Here is an 18,701-nt window from a genome sequence, read left to right on the forward strand (position 1 = left end):
GCGGGCCAGCCGGGGGGGGGGTCTGGAAGGATCGGGGAGGCATTTAAATGCCTCCCCGGCCTGTCCAAGGGCCAGCTTGCCTGGGCTCCCCGCAGGCACGGGGTGCCCGGGCAAGCCAAGGGAAGGCATGGGGTGTGGCCTAATAGGCTAATGAGCTGTGCTGTCATGGGGTATGGCCTAATATGCTAATGAGTTCCCACTGGGCTTTTTCTACCAAAAAAAACCCTGGTCATCTGAATATGAGTTCTAATTCTGGGAGGTCCCCAGGCCTGACATGGAGGTTGGCAACAAAACCAATGACCCACATTGGAATGACAGTGGTGGATATTAGAAAGTGAGCACGGAATGTGGGGTTAAGGCACTGAGCCTCCCTGGGTAACCTTTCATTTGAACGTGTGACGCTATCTTTTCCTGAGTCTGGCCATCTATCTCACTATTTGTCGACTCTGACATCATCTCCCCAGGGTCCCAGGCAGAGAAAGGCCCTTCCCACCAGCTTCTACCTGAGACCCTATAACGAAGAAGACCAGGGTCTGAAAGATGCTGAGATCATTTGCGTGCAATGTCCTCCACAGATCCATAGCCCCTTCCCACCAACGTCTGAAATTGCCTTTGACCAGGGATCATTTCATTCATTCCTACCTCACAGGGTGTCTGTTGTGGGGAGGGGAAGGGAAAGGAGTTTGTAAGCCGCTCCGGGACTCCTTCGGGTAGTAAAGGGCGGAATATAAATCCAATCTCTTCTTCTTCTTCTTAAGTAGGAGCTTCCTCAGGAAGCTAATAACAATAATTCTGTCTTATAATTCTAATCATTCCTTCTCTCTGCTGTTGCTGTGGAGAATGTGCAGATTTAAATGCTACGAAGGAGGCTGGGCACGAAAGCTGAGAAATTATCTCCACTTCCTTCTACCACTACAGCAAAAAAACCATCCAACAGTTATGACACAACAAATATCCAAACTGTGGGGAACCCCCCCCTCCCACACACACACACTGTGCTGGTATGTGACCATCCAAGACAAACACCGGCATCTCTGCCAAACGGGGAGCCAGCCCCGTCTGCTAACTGTCTGGTGTTTCTTAGCCTCTCCGTTCCTTCTCCATTCAAGCGCCGGCGTGAGAATAATGCGAACAGCGACCCGGCCTAGAGAGGGACAAAGGCACGCTTCTTGCTGGAAAGCAGTTGGCCTACTTTCTTATTTTAACGGCCCGGCTCACAATGAGGTTGGACAGAGGAGAAGCGGAGTTGCCAGAGGCCTTGTTTCTACACACACACACCAAAGCCAAGCAAGCGTTAAGAGTCTGAAAGGTTCACAGAAATTGCCACTGCCTATCGGACAATTCGCTCCACTGCGTGCAGAAGCGCACGCGTGTTCCAAGAGTGAGCGAAGGCTCCTCCACCACTCATCCCTGGCTGGAACGACATTATCCAAAACGCGTGGCTGCCGCTGAAAATGGCAGCTGTGTGTCTCATTCTCCACCGTGATGTTTCACACGGCTTACCTTCTGTCCCACTGTCACAATATTATTCATTTTCATACAGCTTCCTCCCAAACGATAGGCAAGCATGCACAGTTGGGGGTGGTTTTTTTGTACAACTGAACATGTTTGGACTGTTTTAAGACAGGCAAACAGCTTCCCAAACCAAATGGCTGAGCGGCTTGAGCACCGTTGTGCTTGGCGTTCCGTGCCTCGTACAGCAGGCTCAGTTCTCATCAGGCAGTTCGGAGCAGTCTTTCTGTTTTGCTTTGGATCATTTATAAAGTTTCTGCATACCTGTGGAATCCCCAAAAGATGCAGAAAACCCCTCCCTTGTCTGTGAGTTTCTGTGTTTTACTACTACTACTACTCTACTCTAGGAACTTTTGCATTTGGGGGAGTCAGTTGAGACCCACAAAGACGGGCTGTGGCTCAATGGTAGAGCCTCTGCTCGGCATGCAGAAGGTCCCAGGTTCAACCGCCAGCAGTGTTCCCTCTAAGAAGAAGAAGAAGAAGAGATTGGATTTATACCCCGCCCTTCACTTGGAGTCTCAGAGCGGCTTACAAACTCCTTTCCCTTCCCCTCCCCACAACAGACACCCTCTGTGAGGTGGGTGGGGCTGAGAGAACTCTGACACAAACTGCTCTTTCAGGAACAGCTGTGCCAGAGCTTGTGACTGACCCAAGGTCACATCAGCAGGTGCAAGTGGAGGAGTGGGGAATGAAACCCGGTTCTCCCGCACACACTTAAGTCCGCACACTTAACCACTACACCAAACTGGCAGACCCCTTTACCCCCACCCGGGGTTATTAAATGGTGCTTGCGGCCGCTGAACTGTATTATTTAACCTAATTCTGCCACCGCAAGGGCCAAGCCTCTGCTTAGGCCCATGCGCCCACTCAAACACCTAGGAGTAACCTAAGCCCTTGCCGTAAGTCCTGAAGGAAGATGTAATTTCCCTTCTCGGAAAGGTGCACACCATCCCCTCTGTACAGATCTGGAAAATCAAGTCGAATCTGGGGATGAGGCAAAAAGTGGCCCAAACCAACCTTCAACATTTTATAAAATTCTCTATTGGCTCTACGCCGAGCCCCCTCGATCCCCCTAGGGTCCAAAGCGTCACGCCAAACCCGGCGTGAAATCATGGCCGACTAAAGAATTGTTGTGTCTGGCCAACGGCGCTTAATGCGCTCCAGGTCCTCCCTGGCCTGTAACACAAGGGCCTTCCCCTTCATGAATCCGAAGTCATTACCCCCTAGGTGGATGACCAACACCTCTGGCGGCAAGGCTGAACTGGCCTGAAACAAAAGAGGGAGAAGGCCTGGCCAGCGAAGGCCCCGGCGGCCCCTCCATTCTACAGTAGCCCACTGGCTGAGGCCCAGTTGCGAACCGATGGCCGATCGATTGGGCAATGGTGGGGGGGCTTTTGGTGGGGGCAGTTTGGCGCCCCTAAGGGCCAGCGTGTTCTAGGCGAACACCTAGTTCGCCTAGTGAGCGAGCCGGCCCTGCATTGACCGCCAGCATTTCCAGTTTAAAAGGACCAGGCAGGAGGTCATGTGAAACACCTCAGCCTGAGACCTTGGAGGGCTGCTGCTGCTCTGAGTAGAAAATACTGGCCCTGATGGCCCAAGAGTCTGATTCAATAGAAGGCAGCCTAAATGGGAGGCTGTGGCAAAGTGGCGGAGCATCTGCTTGGCATGCGGAAGGTCCCAGGTTCAACTGGAGGCCTCACTTCAAAAAGGAAGTGGACAGAATGGAGCGGGTGCAGAGCAGAGCGGCGAGGATGATCAGGGGCCTGGAGACCCAGCCCTGTGAGGAAAGGCTGAGGGACTTGGGGATGTTCAGTCTGGAGAAGAGGAGGGTGGGGTGGGGGACACATGATTGCTCTCTTGAAGTATTTGAAGGGCTGTCACTCAGAGGAGGGCAGGGAGCTGATCCTGTTGGCAGCAGAGGAGAGGACTCGCAAGAATGGGTTTAAATTAAGGGTGGGAAGGTACCCACTGGATCTTAGGAGAAACTTTTTGACAGTCAGAGTTGTGCCACAGTGGAATCAGCTGTCTAGGAAGGTAGTGAGCTCCCCCTCGCTGGCAGTCTTTAAGCAGCGGCTGGACAAACACTTATCAGAGATGCTCTAGGCTGATCCTGCATGGAGCAGGGAGTTGGACTAGATGACCTCTATGGCTTCCTCCAACTCTGTGATTCTATGATCCCATCTATGAGCCAGTTTGGTGTAGTGGTTAAGTGTGCGGACTCTAATCTGGGAGAACCGGGTCTGATTCCCCACTCCTCCACTTGCACCTGGCTGGATGACCTTGGACAAGCCATAGTTCTGTCAGAGGTGTCCTTGAAAAAGAGCAGTTTGTGTCAGAGCTCTCTCAGCCCCACCTGCCTCACAGGGTGTCTGTTGTGGGGAGGGGAAGGAGATGGTAAGCCGCTCTGAGACTCCAAGTGAAGGGCGGGGTATAAATCCAATCTCTTCTCTTCTCTTCTTCTTCTATGGTAAGTAAGTGGTGTGAAAGAGCTCCACTGGAGACCCTGGAGAGCTCCGGCCAGTCTGAGCAGACAATACCGACCTCGATGCACCCGATGGTCGGATTCATTATAAGGAGTGTGTTATGGAACAGATAGGAAGCGGTTACCCATCCGCTTTCACAAAGAAGCCTCTTGGCATTGTGCTGCTTCCATCAACAAAACAGCACCAAATGAACATTCGGCGGTTGCGTCCCTAAAGAGCCACTCACCTGTTTGTTGGGGTGGGACCTGTCAAAGCCCAAGACCAAGTCTGGAATCTGGCTGTGCAGCAGCAGATCCGCCGCTCTGAACGGGACTGAGAAGCCCTGGATGGTGTTGCAGAAGTCCGTGGTGAGCCAGAGGTACTGGGTGGAGGCGTTGATGAAGATATACTGGAGAAGGGGAGAGAAAGAGAGAGCAGGGAAGAGAAAGGGAAAATTCACTCGGCCGCCACAAATTAGCAGACAGATCTTTGCAGAATGGTGCAGGATGGAAAAGATGTGCACTGGAATGATAAAAGACCACCTCTGGTAAATCTACAGATTGAGCGCCTTGGAACTCTTCCCGGTATTTGGACGTACAGATGGCAACTGCATACGGACTTATTTTGAGATATTTGGAAACCGTTTAGAGAAACTTATGATGTGTAGATGTGCCACCACTGTTCTATTTCCCTACTTTTTTACTTTTTTCAGACTTTTTTGAGTTGCTGATTTTAAGTTTCCCCCCCCCCCTCTATTTCCCTACTTTTTTACTTTTTTCAGACTTTTTGAGTTTCTGTTTTTAAGTTTTCCCCCCTTGCTTCTCCCCCCCCGCTTTTTCCCCCTTCCACAATGGGAAATAATTTTTTTAAAAGGATAGGAAAGATGCAAGGAGCGGAAGACGGGGCAAAGACTTTTTTCTCCCCCCGTTAAGTTTTTTGCCTGTTCGCATTACCATGATCTGCAGATTTTCAATGTGCAGCACAGATCTCCTAGCGAAGGATTCCTACAGGCTGTGCATTTTAAAAAAAAATGTATACAGAACATCTTCCTTCATAGATTACTTCCCACTCACAGCACGGGGGCCAACAACGTCACCCGTCTGGGTTTCAGGGGCACAGTGCCCAGCAGGCACCCACATAAACCCACAGGACATGGGCCACCAGCTAGATCTACTGATTCTCAGCATTGCTGGGCTTGAATTGACAGCATGCCCTGGAAAACATTCCAGGCTCTATTGCATGCATGTGTATAAAGTGCGGTCAAGTTGCAGTAGACTTACGGGGTTTTCAAGACAAGAGACGTTCAAAGGTGGTCTGCCATTGCCTGCCTCTGCATCATGACCTTGGACGTTCTTGGTGGTCTCCCATCCAAATACTAACCAGGGCCGACCCTGCTTAGCTTCTGAGATCTAGTGAGACTGGGCTAGCCTGGGCCATCCAGGTCAAATCATGCTCTATTATGCAGAGGTAATAATATTGGTCTGACTTCAAAGGTTTTTGTGTGGACCGCAAGAGCATGTCTGTGGACCTCTTCGAGCACAGAAAGTGCTACGGGAATTGAAAAAGTATTATTATCTGGGGAAGACTTGGTGGTAGCCAAGTTGGTCCTCAACCTTCTAACTGAGAAAGAATTGATAGTCTTCCCAAGATCCACGAGGAGAAAGCGTTCTTTGAAAAAGGCTGGAAAACAGAGAATCGGGCAGAATCAATTTCAGCTGGCATAAAGACTCCTGCATGTCAATTTCGGCAGTAGGAGCCCATTCAAGAGTCTTTGGGCCAGCAGAATGTCAGTTTCAGCCCCATTATATCCTATGGGCCATTGAAGTCAATGGCGAAAACATAGGGTATATTCTGGGGGTTGGAGGGGAGGGGGTTTGAGAGAAAGGCTCCAAACTAACAGGGTAGCTGCTGGAGCCTCTCCCCAAGATACAAACCATGTCTGAAGAACATTGGACCAGGGAGTCCAATTCTATGGGCCCTCAAACAGGTTGCCCCTATCCAGTTTGGTGTAGTGGTTAAGTGTGCGGACTCCAATCTGGGAGAACCGGGTTTGATTCCCCACTCCTCCACTTGCACCTGCTGATGTGACCTTGGGTCAGTCACAAGCTCTGGCACAGCTGTCCTTGAAAAAGAGCAGTTTGTGTCAAGAGCTCTCTCAGCCCCACCCACCTCACAGGGTGTCTGTTGTGGGGAGGGGAAGGGGAAGGAGTTTGGAAGCCACTCTGAGACTCCAAGTGAAGGGCGGGGTACAAATCCAATCTCTTCTTCCTCCTCCTCCTCCTCCTCCCTCCATTGTTCTCTATGGTGGGGGGAAAAGTTACTTTTTTCCCACCATAGAGAACAATGGGGGGGATAGGGCAACCTGTTTGGGGGCCCGTACAATTGGACCCCCACTCTTTGGGGGAAGAAGTACTTCCTTTTATCTGTTCTAAACCCGACTGCTCAGCAATTGCATTGAGTGACCATGAGTTCTTGTAGTGTAAGAAAGGAAGAAAAGTACTTCTTTCTCTACCTGCTCTATCCCATGCATAATCTTGTAAACCTCTATCATGTCACCCCTCAGTCTGCTGGCTGTGTTAGGTTTCCCCATTGGAAACAATGGAGGGAATGGGAGCAGCCTGTTTGGGTGCCCATAGCATTGGATCCACTGGTCCAATGTCTTTGGGACTTGGGGGTTTCTGTGGGGAGAGGCTCCAGCAGCTACCCTGCAAATTTGGAGCCTCTCCCTCAAACCCCCTTCCCCACCAGCCCCCAGAATATACCCTGTGTTTTCGCCATTGACTTCAATGGCCCATAGGATATAATGGGGCCGAATGGCAGCAATTCGGCGGCAAACCCGAAAGGTGTCCGAATGGGCCATTTTCGGGGGTGCATTTGGTTCAGATGAACCGAATGCACATCCCTACTCACAACCCAAGACAGAATATGGAAATCGCTTTCCAGTGGCTTCCATCTTGAGGGATTCAGAGAGCAGAAAATCACCTGGCATCTATTTCTGTGAAAGAAGCGGGGGGGGGGGGCAGCATCAATACTTGGTTCTGCTTCTCAGACCTCCCCCCCCCCCCCCCCCACCCTTGGATGCTGCTCTGTCAATTTTCTTGATCAAATGCATCATCCCCAGGAGACAAATATTCACCCTCTGCTGTGCATCTTCTTTAATATTAAATGAACAGCTGCTTATTTACCAGGGCTCACACTGTGTTGCCGGCTTAAGCTATCCACAGGCTTCCCCGGCTGGCTGCAAATATACATCATCGGGCACTCTGCGACTGAAACCAAGTCATGAAATAAAGATTGACAGAGGTCTGTGAAGAGGTAATATTAAGTGACAGTTTCGACACAAAACCAGTATCACCTAGGTAAAGGTAAAGGTTTCCCTTCCTCGAAAGCCAGTCGAATCTGACTCTAGGGGGCGGTACTCATCTCCGTTTCCAAGCCAAAGAGCCAGCGTTGTCTGAAGACTTCTCTGTGGTCATGTGGCCAGCATGACTAAGCGCCGACGCACACGGAACGCTGTTACCTTCCCACAGAAGTGGTACCTATTTATCCACTTGCAATTTCTTGCTTTCGAACTGCTAGGTTGGCAGGAGCTGGAATTAGAGACGGGAGTTCACTCTGTCACGCGGCACTCGGGTCTCGAACTACAGACCTTCCGGTCTGCAGCTCAGCATCTTAACCTACAGCAGCCTTATTTCAGGATGGAATTGCGTAATACAAAGAAACACGTAGCTGCTGCCAAAAATGGAAGCTGCACGTAGCACTTCCTTCCCCATTACTTCTAATACTGAAATCTAGTAGACGTTATTTCTGGTGCCATTAGGGTAAGGGTTTCCCCTGCCCTGCTCCCCAACATCACCTACAGTAGGCTTATTCCAGGGTAGAATTACACAGTACAAAGAAACACACAGCTGCTGCCCAAAATAGAAGCTGTGTGTAGTGACCCATGAAAGCTCATACTCTGCCAAAATTTTTGTTAGTCTTTAAGGTGCTCCTGCATTCTTCCTCTTTTCTACTGCTACAGATGACAAACACGGCTACCCATCTTGATCTATCTCCATTACATCTAGTTACTGAAATGTAGTAGACAGTGTACCCCTCTAAGATGAGTTAGTGTGAGCTAGCTCACAGTTTTTCAGCCTCCGGCTCACACGTTTTTGTCTTCGCTCAGGAAGGATGGCTCCAGAGCAAACTAATTTATGTAGCAGCCAAATCACTTGCTCACAGCTTTTATGCCAGTAGCTCACAAAGTAGAGATTTTTGCTCACAAGCTTAGAGGGAACCTTATTTCTGGTGTCATTGTGGTAAGGATTTCACTCCCAACGCTACCCGGAAAACAGAATCGTGACACTACAACACCAAGTAAATTAAACTAGGAGATTATAGAGTGGGAGGGAAGAACTCTATACTTGACATCTATTTTCAGCAGTAGCTGTGTGTTTATGACGTCTCTCTGACCCCCAAAGAGAGAGTGCTTTCAAGAGGCATTTAAACCAAGGCCTCAGCCAAAATTACTAGTTTTTTCACAGGTAACGCCAAAGCCGTTTTGAAACCCTCCTTGTGAAATTGGTCACCTGTTCATTTGCATCGCCCTCCGACTCAACAGCTGTTACTGACCTACCCAAATCTGACGAATAGATTTTCAGCTTTGCCATCTTCGGTTATTGAGGGCAGATATAACAAAATTGCCTGGTCTGAGAGCTTTTGCCCTTGTAACAGTGGTGAGATAGAGTCAAGGTCTTTCTTCGCTGTTCATTTTACAATGAAAATCGTACTGCCCTTATCTCCCCGTTACTTGAGCTCTGTCCTGACACCTCCGATTCTGGGATCAGTAACACACTTCTCTCTGATGTGAGCATAGAGATCACCCGGAAAGTTGCTAAAATCTGCTCCCAAGCGATTTCCCATATATATTTCCCAACTTAATGTGGAAGATAGTAGCTAATTGTATTCTATATTATAATTTCAATGTTAGAAACGACTGTATTTCTATTAGTATTAGTTTTAATTTACTTTTATACACGTCTACACACACACCCAAAACCTTTATTGGCATGAAAGCACAAAACGTCGTGGAAATACGGGGAAATACTAAGATGCATCAGTCACCTGCATTTGGCTATTCAAGCCTCGTCTTCTGATTGCATAATATAAAAATTGTGCAACAGCCTCCATTATTTCGCAATTAGAATTAAACAGAAGAAAGTGAACACTTGAGTCCTCAGAGTGCCAGCTCTTACCCTCTAGAAGTGGAGTAATAAAACGAGATCGGATATCCCTATAGAGGGGGCAATGAAGTATGGTGTGTGTAGTGGATTCTATATCTTTTAGAGAACAAGGGCAAAGTCTGTCTATATATGGTATCTGGCGGTACCTCCCTAAACGCACCTCTGATGGCAGAACATTAAAGCGTGCAAGCATGTATGCTCTGTGATGATGTGGAGCTGTTAAACTTGACAGATACTTCGCAGTAGAGCCCGGGTCAAAGTCCCCAACCTGCTTGGGGAGCATCTGCTGGCTGCGCGTTCCATAAATTCTTGCCTTTCGATGTCGAGAAATCTTTGTTTAATTATACACTTCTATATTTGCAAACCTTAATTTTTATATGGTCATTTTAATTTTATTTTTCCTTACTGATATGTATTCTGGTCATGGACTGTAAATAAAGTATTGATTGATTGATTGCCTGGTTATGATTTTTGTTTACCAGTGTTACGTGACATTACCACATTGGACGCAGCGGTATGACATCATCTCACTCACCAGATGATCCCTGATTGGGCCAGTTCACCGGGGGCGACTAGGATCAAAAAGGCAGCAGACGCCACCATGGGAAAATTCTGTACCGAACCACTGCGAACATTCACACAATCACAAATACTTTTTAAAGGAAAGATTCCTCGTGTGCCAAAACACGTCAACCCCCAAATTGGATCTGGCAAACATTCAAAGCGCCCTTTACTTCAAACTAGGACATAAATCCTTTGTTTACTCATTCGAGCATTTCCGTTTCTTACCCTTTTGTTGTCGGCCGGGCTGTGGTAGAACTGAGTAATCACCACTTGGCTGTTGTTCCCTGGGCCAAAACTGAATCTGTCCGATATCTTCTTAAATGTTTTCCCGTAATCGTAGGACACATAAACCTAGCAAGGAAAGAGGGCAGCATTATAAATCAAGCAGCTGGTTTCTCGGGGGTCCCCAACACGTCCAGATGTTTAAAAAACTGCTTCGACGGCAATGGCTACCACGATACAAGGATCTTCACTGTGTGGCTGACGGCAAGCTGTGCGTCTGCTGGAAAACATTTTAAATAATATGTTCATTTTCATTTACCTTTGTTGGTAATCTTGCAACTTTGATAGGTGAGTTTTATGGATCTTAATGTGTGAAGGATAGGATAAATAGTTTCAAAAATGTGTTCATTGTACACTTATTGGAAGATAATAACGATATCTATGACCATATACCATACAAAGGCCCCGGTCACACAGAGCATTAGGCACGCTAGAGAGATGGAAGATAGGCAGATTTTCCGGGTGCAATCTCACCGCCACATCTGGGAAGCGTAGAGCTCCCGTGGCGCACCCGAGGCTTCCCGCGGAAGATGCGGGGTAAAAAACTAGTGCCTCGGAGGTACTAGTTTCTGGAAACCATGGGGCAAGGGCAGGCGTCTGATCACGTTTCCGGTGGTAGTTCCGGCGCCTGCCCATGTCCCCTCGCAAAAAGGGGTTTTTTTCCCCAAGTCTCCACGGATGCGCACAAGCACCCAACAAAGCATGCGCACATTTAAGTTTTAAAAACAAAACACAACCCCGTTTGCTGCACCGCTCCGCTTCTTTGCCGCTTGTGTGATCAGCACCTCCCCCCTAACCACGGGAGCTCGACAGGACCTCAACCCGAAGCCTGATCACGCAGTCGCGCGTTAGTTTGCTCCGGGGCAAACAGCCATGCCTCCCCCCCGCATTTTCCTGCCCGTGTGGCCGAGGCCATAGACCATGAATGTTTTAAAGTTTTAGAATTTTAAGGTTTTACTGTTTAAGCTTGACTTCTATCTCAATAAAAAAATTTAAATGTTCATTTTAAAAGGCATCCCATTACGCAGAGCTTCTGCCCGAAATGTTGACGTGCTACTATTAAAGTTATGCACGGCTTCATTCCTTGACGTTTTGTGGCTGGCTGTGGTTTAGCCCACCGCCCTCTGTCACAGAATTCCAAAGGTGCCTGCAGGCTCGAAAAGGTTAGGGACCCATGCATTACACCATCTTTTTAAAAAGCAGACGCTAAGAATCCTGTTTCTTTAAAGGACAGAAGGGTACTACAACACTGCAACAGGCCATAGCGCTGCACTGGGTTTCTACATCGCAGGGCTATGGCAGCTGCCCTCTTAAGCGGGAAGCCACCCATGACAGCATCTTGATTATTTCTTAGGAAAGAGTCCAGACTATAGCAGCAGCTCGGCTCGGTAGTGGTAGAGGTAAGTTGGAGGACAGAGGGCTAACAGAACAAGGAGTGTGAATTCCCCCGCTACCAGCTAATTACTTACAAGGCAGTTCCACAATGCGACATCAAAGACACTTGCTCCCAAAGCAACAGCACAAAGGTTTTGAGGGTTCTTCGGTATTCAGCCCATGCCATTCTTGACAATTTATAGTGAGGCAGACTCAAAAATGTAAGAACATAAGAGAAGCCATGCTGGATCAAGCCAGTTTGGTGTAGCGGTTAAGTGCGCGGACTCTAATCTGGGAGAACCGGGTTTGATTCCCCACTCCTCCACTTGCACCTGCTGGATGCCCTTGGGCAAGCCGTAGTTCTCTCAAGAGCTGTTCTCTCAAGGACAGTTCTGGAAAGAACTCTCTCAGCCCCACCTACCTCACAGGGTGTCTGTTGTGGGGAGGGGAAGTGAAAGGAGTTTGCAAGCTGCTCTGCGAGTGAAGGGCGGGATATAAATCCAATCTCCTCCTTCTCCTCCTCAATGGATCCAACCTGGTTTGGATCCAACCAGGAGGTTCCCCCTTAAAGAGCTACTGATTTAAATTCCATGGATAGGCGATAAAGAAGTGAAACTTCCGTGTTCCTGAATCTTTATTATACTGATCTGCTAAACGTGTTTCTACCGGAGATGTCATTTGTCAACCGAATACGTAAAGCGACTGTCAGGCAACCTATCTATCCCTTTATCACAAGCTCAAACAATGAGCCGACTTGCCCAAATTCTATCTACCTTCCAACTCCAAAGGAGCACTCAGGATGTTGTGGAGTGAGGATATGTGAGAAGGAACGAAAATGCAATTTCAGGAAAGCGAACCAATAAAAACCAAAAAATAAATCCATTATTAGCGCAGAACACTAAAAGCAGCAAAGCCAATTGGAAGCAGTAAAAAAAAAATTCAGCGAGAAAATACCTTAACATTATCTGAAGGCAGCAGTAAACTATACACGGGATCACAAAACAGCAAACGGAAGCAGTGTTGACATCTTTATGGATACTGATGGAAGTACTTGTACCCCCTCCCTTCCCCCCACCCCAAGGAGGCCCACATAACACATGAATAAAACAAATCAAAAACAAAATCTAACACACTGCAAAAAGTGGGCACTGTTATTCCACACAAAAAACCCAAAAAGCAAAACAAAACCCCAGAAATATTCTGCCTGCAGTTAGTCAACATCCTCTTAAGGAAAACCAATGGGCATGCCTTACAAAAGACCAGCAAGGCAAATCTAAGATATTTGTATCAAAAGCCTGCAGCATAAACTCCTTAAAGAATTCCTCTCCCTACATCTTCCTCTAATTCGACACCTTGGCAAGCATCACTAACATCCATGCATCTTGGGACTGTATCCCACGATGCAGCAGGGTACCTGGTTGCTATGGGGAAGGGCAAGGAGGTGCTCACTGGAGACACTCCTAGAGAATGCTGGGAACAAACTCTTAAAGAAGACGGAATACACAACTATAGCAGCACCAATACATTATTGACCCCTCTGGTTTCATGGGAAACCTCTGTGCAATAACAGAAACACACTAAACAGAATCAGAACACTCTATCAGGAGGGGGACGTAGCATAGTCACGAACAGAGCACCGGGCGTTACAAGCTGTGGCTGGTTGGCTCAGGCTCAGCCGGTTGAAACTAAACCCGTCAAAGACGGTGGTCCTGGGCCTGAGTCGGATCGGCGCGGGTCTGGGGCTCCCTCGCCCGACCTTCGATGGGGTGCCTTTGGTGCCAGCGTCAGAGGTTAGGAGTTTGGGGGTGCGCCTGGACGCCTCTTTAATGATGGAGGCCCAGGTGGCAGCCACTGCCAGGGCGGCCTTTTACCATCTTTGGCTGACTCGGCAGTCTGTCCCCTACCTTAGCCGTGAGGACCTGGCCACGGTGATCCATGCGACGGTCACCTCAAGGCTAGACTACTGTAACGCTCTCTACATGGGGCTGCCTTTGTCGCAAGTCCGGAAGCTGCAGCTAGTGCAGAATGCTGCGGCCAGGCTGTTGATGGGTCTCTCGATGAGGGACCACATTTGGCCTGTGCTGAAAGCGCTGCACTGGCTGCCAATAGCGTACCAGATCGCTTAAAAGTGCTGGTTTTCACCTTTAAAGCCCTTTATGGCCAGGGTCCAGCCTACCTGAGGGACCGCCTTTCTCCATATGTTCCCCCAAGGGCACTACGGTCGGGGGGGCGTCATCTCCTGGAAATTCCAGGCTCGAGAGACGTTAAATTTGCGGTGATCAGGACCAGGGCATTTTCGGTGGCGGCTCCTACCTGGTGGAAGGAGCTCCCGGAAGAGATCCGGGCCCTGCGGGACCTCTCTCAGTTCCACAGGGCCTGCAAGACGGAACTCTTCTGCCAGTCCTTTGAGTAGGAGCCGCCACCACTACAATTCCACCTTTGCCCGCTATGCTCTAGCGTATTAACATCATTTGCCTGGCACCCCAAGGGGGGAGCGAGGCGCCTGGGCACAGCTTAGATGATAAGATCTTAGGAAGTAGTTATGGAAGTTAAGATCTACCCATATTGTCTAAATCTGTGTGTAAATTTGTTATTGTATTGTACTGTAATTTATTGCTTTTAAACTATGTGTTTACTGTTTTAACCTCGGCACACGGTGCCCTTGTTAGCCGCCCTGAGATATAAATTCAAATATAAATAAATAAATATAAATGTGAAGACTTTTTCCATACTAAGCCCACTGATTTTAGCATTTGGTATCTGAAGAAGTGAGCTTATGAAAGCTCCTCCTCTGCCACATATTTTTGTCAGTCAAGAAGAAGAAGAAGAAAAGAGATTGGATTTATACCCCGCCCTTCACAACCCAAAGGTGTCTCAGAGCGGCCTACAAACTCCTTTCCCTTCCCCTCCCCACAACAGACACCCTGTGAGGTAGATGGGGCTGAGAGAGTTCTGACAGAAACGGCTCTTTTTCAAGAACAGCTCTTATCAGAACTACAGCTTGCCCAAGGTCATCCAGCAGCTGCAAGTGGAGGAGTGGGGCATCAAACCTGGCTCTCCCAGATTAGAGTCCGCGCACTTAACCACTACTTAAGGTGCTACTGGACTCTTGCTCTTTTCTACTGATTTTAGCAGGTTTAGACTGGAGTGACTTTGGACAGGATGGCTTCAATGTAAGAGAGTGAGCAGTGATTCAGGAGACGGCTTGTTCCAGTCTCACCTATGCTACCTGGCAGCCTTTGACAAGGCACACCCTTTCCTCATTGGCTCCCACATCGGTAATTACAGGCTCACCTCGCATGGCTGTTCTCAGGATTACTGTGATGGTGATATTTACTTAGCACATTTACATGCCACCTTTCCATTCAAATACTTCTTGTGTTGTTATTGTTGTTACTACTGTTTTGCTTGTTGTTATCTTCTTATAAATGAGTTATTGTTTTCTTCTTTGACGAATAACAAAATAAAAACGTTTTAGAAAAAATAAATAAAAAGGCAGTACTTTGGGATGGAAAGAGCTGCATATATAATAGGTGTTATGGCTGGCTTAGTTCGGACGCTGCACAAAACCCTGGTTTAATTCAACTAACTACGGTTAGTGTGACTGTCTGAATGTGGGCCGTTCCAGAAACAACGGTCAGTTAGGGCCCATCCAACCAGAATCTGAAGTTGATTTCTTAACCACAGTTGGTCTTTAGGGGAGAGGTTGTGGCTCTGTGGTAGAGCATTTACTTGGCATGATGAAGAAGAAGAAGAGGAGGAGGAGGAGGAGGAGGAGGAGGAGGAGATTGGATTTATACCCCGCCCTTCACTTGGAGTCTCAGAGCGGCTCACAATCTCCTTTCTCTTCCCCTCCCCACAACAGACACCCTGTGAGGCAGGTGGGGCCGAGAGAGCTCTTTCGAGGACTGTCCTTGAGAGAACAGCTCTGACAGAACTATGGCTTGCCCAAGATCATCCAGCAGCTGCAAGGGGAGGAGTGGGGAATCAAACCCAGTTCTCCCAGATTAGAGTCCACACACTTAACCACTACACCAAACTGGCTGTCAGGTTCAATCCTCGGCATCCCCAGTTAAAAGGACCCGTCGGTAGGTGATGTGAAAGACCTCAGCCTGAGACCCCGAAGAGCAGCTGCCGGCCTGAGTAGGCAATACTGACTTTGATGGACCAAGGGTCTGATTCAGTATAAGGCAGCTTCATGCATTCAACTACGGGTGTCGTGTAAGACATCCTGCTTTAATCCTGGCCTGTTCCCTGGCTACACCCCCCACAGGCATCCACGAAGGAAATGAAAGGAGCACTTATTGAAGAAAACCAGGACACGAGTGATCATCTGTGAGCTGAATCGCGCGTTCAAAACCTAACCCTAGGTAAAACAAAGCACCGTTTTCGAGATGTCTGAACTGAGTCACTAGTTTTCAATGCAAAAAGGAACAACCGTTAGCCACTGGATTCAAGGGTACGGTCGATGATTCTCCCCACACCTCCCCCCAAACCCACAAACAAAACCACCCCTGCACACACTTACATCACTCAGCTTGGGTCCCAGCAAGGCTAAGCTGTCTCTGGCCAGGGCCACGATCACGTTACTCTTCTCTCCGGCCCAGTGAACCACCATCTGGTTGTGTGAATCGTTCAAGCTGACCTGGAAGGGGAACAGGAGAGAAACAGATTTTGAAAATGTTAAGAATAAATGGCATAGTTGTGGCAAAGAACGTTCCTCCGAGCAAAGTTTGCTACTGCAGGCCGACCAGAGAGTGGCGAAAAGGGTAGATGCTTATTCACAAAGGAAAGCATACATCTGCCATGTGAGTCAGAAGCTTCTGTTTGGTAAGGTGGTGGTGGTGGTGGTGGAGGAGGAGGAGGAGGAGGAAGAAGAAGAAGAAGAAGAAGAAGAAGAAGAAGAAGAAGAAGAAGAAGAAGAAGAAGAAGAAGAAGAAGAAGAAGAAGAAGAAGAAGAAGAAGAAGAAGAAGAAGAAGAAGAAGAAGAAGAAGAAGAAGAAGAAGAAGAAGAAGAAGAAGAAGAAGAAGAAGAAGAAGAAGAAGAAGAAGAAGAAGAAGAAGAAGAAGAAGAAGAAGAAGAAGAAGAAGAAGAAGAAGAAGAAGAAGAAGAAGAAGAAGAAGAAGAAGAAGAAGAAGAAGAAGAAGAAGAAGAAGAAGAAGAAGAAGAAGAAGAAGAAGAAGAAGAAGAAGAAGAAGAAGAAGAAGAAGAAGAAGAAGAAGAAGAAGAAGAAGAAGAAGAAGAAGAAGAAGAAGAAGAAGAAGAAGAAGAAGAAGAAGAAGAAGAAGAAGAAGAAGAAGAAGAAGAAGAAGAAGAAGAAGAAGAAGAAGAAGAAGAAGAAGAAGAAGAAGAAGAAGAAGAAGAAGAAGAAGAAGAAGAAGAAGAAGAAGAAGAAGAAGAAGAAGAAGAAGAAGAAGAAGAAGAAGAAGAAGAAGAAGAAGAAGAAGAAGAAGAAGAAGAAGAAGAAGAAGAAGAAGAAGAAGAAGAAGAAGAAGAAGAGGTGGTTGTGGTGGTGGTAGTAGTAGTAGTAGAAGAAGAAGAGGTGGTGGTGCTTTAGTATAAATAGGATGTCATTACAGTCAGTTGAAAGAAGTGTGTGTAGTGTTAACAGCTTTAGACATCTTGATTATCTGAAGACAGCATAGAGTATTAATGAATTTAAGAGCTTTCTGCACAAGCAGTTAACAACTGTTTACAAAACAAAAGAGGAGGAGGAGGAGGAAGAGGTGGTTGTGGTGGAGGAGGAGGAGGAGGAGGAGGAAGAGGTGGTTGTGGTGGTGGTGGTAGTCACTTCCCATTTCATTCCACTTCTTCAGCTTCCTGGTTCCCTGCCCTCCCAGCCATAGAAACATAAGAGCCTTCCTGGACCAGATGAAGGTTCTTCTAGTCTAGTATCCTGGTTCACACAATGGCCAATCCTCAGGGAGGCCCAAAGCCCCCTCCTGGTGGGGGTCTCCCACACAAACAAGGTATACTGTCCTTGAACATGGAGATTACATCTCGCCCTCATGGCTCATGGACACTGATAGCAGCCACCCATCTAGTAATTTGTCTAATCCTCTTTTAAGATCCTCAACACAAGTGTCCAGTCACTACACTCTGTGGCAATGAGTTCCACAGGTTAATGATACACTGCGTGAAGAATCTGCGCGCCTACATCATGGGACAGACATAATAACCCATGAATCAATCTGATGCCTATTTGTTTTATCATGGTGAAGAACTCTTGAAACAACGGAACATTAAGCACAAAAACACTCGTATTTTCTGCAGGATTGGCTTATTTTCACTTGCTGTTGAATTCTTTTTTTATTTTCATTAACACTGCCATCTGCTCTTTAGAAACAGACTCTAGTATTGACGCACACGAAACACGCCAAGCGCTGCAAACAAGCTCCAGGTTGTACAGAGCTACGCTGCGGCAAACAATTGCAGACCTTTTACCCAGACCTTTTACCTTAGTTACTACCTCAAATGAATGAATGAATGAATGAATGAATGAATGAATGAATGAATATGGCATTATTTATAGCACACACCTATGTATGTTTACACAGACCTAAATCCCACTGTGTTAGACGGCAATTACTCCCAAGAAACCATGCACAGGACTGCAGTGAATCTATCAGCTATGTCTGGATCAATGAAAACAGTGCCCCAGGGTCCTGACCTGGATAGCCCACGGAAGTCGGATCTTGTTACATCTCGGAAGCTAAGCAGGGCCGACCCTGTCAAGTACTTGGATGGGAGACCTCCTTGGAATACCAGCAGTCCAGAGGCGGGGGGAGGCTTTATTCGGCCACCTCTCTAAATATTCGCCAGGCCCCCAGGAGGGGTCGGTCATCAGAGGACGCCATGACTTCCAGGTACACACACACTCACACGCATGCGTACACACATGCAAAAAATACAAAAAAAAATACCAAGAGCAGTGTCCCAGATTAATCAGACAGGGTGTTTTTTAAATGCTCGTTATTTTTAATCTACATACTTACAAATGCAGAGGCACTTTCTAAAAGAGACATTCCTCCATGTCTCTTGGACAAGAAAGAATGCCTTTTCCATCCCGGCATCTACAACAACATGGGTACCTCATCGAAGAAACAGAGGCTCGGTTAAGACATGGCACTAAATCATAATTAAGGAAGCTTAGCTATGGTTTGTGTGACTGTATTCTGATGTGACTGTATTCTTGGTGCCGGGGGGGCAACAGTGGGAGGGCTCCTGGTGTCCTGGCCCCACTGCTGGACCTCCTGATGGCACCTGGTCTTTCTGGCCACT

General features: G+C 47.7%; 1 protein-coding gene across 1 annotated transcript in view; it reads right to left on the reverse strand.

Annotated features, from left to right (window-relative positions):
* The window catches only part of SORL1 (sortilin-related receptor, L(DLR class) A repeats containing), a 145,385-nt gene extending 129,348 nt beyond the window's left edge, over window positions 1-16,037 (reverse strand). The window contains exons 1-3 of the mRNA XM_015421578.1: window positions 15,948-16,037; window positions 9,989-10,114; window positions 4,222-4,383 (exon numbers count right to left, since the gene is read on the reverse strand). Coding sequence (XP_015277064.1) covers window positions 4,222-4,383; window positions 9,989-10,114; window positions 15,948-16,037 — 378 coding nt within the window. The remainder of the gene's footprint in view (window positions 1-4,221; window positions 4,384-9,988; window positions 10,115-15,947) is intronic.
* Between the last annotated feature and the right edge of the window lie 2,664 nt (window positions 16,038-18,701).

This window comes from Gekko japonicus, unplaced genomic scaffold (assembly GCF_001447785.1).
Source record: "Gekko japonicus isolate JY-2015 unplaced genomic scaffold, Gekko_japonicus_V1.1 scaffold1542, whole genome shotgun sequence".
In the NCBI taxonomy this organism is placed as follows: domain Eukaryota; kingdom Metazoa; phylum Chordata; class Lepidosauria; order Squamata; family Gekkonidae; genus Gekko; species Gekko japonicus.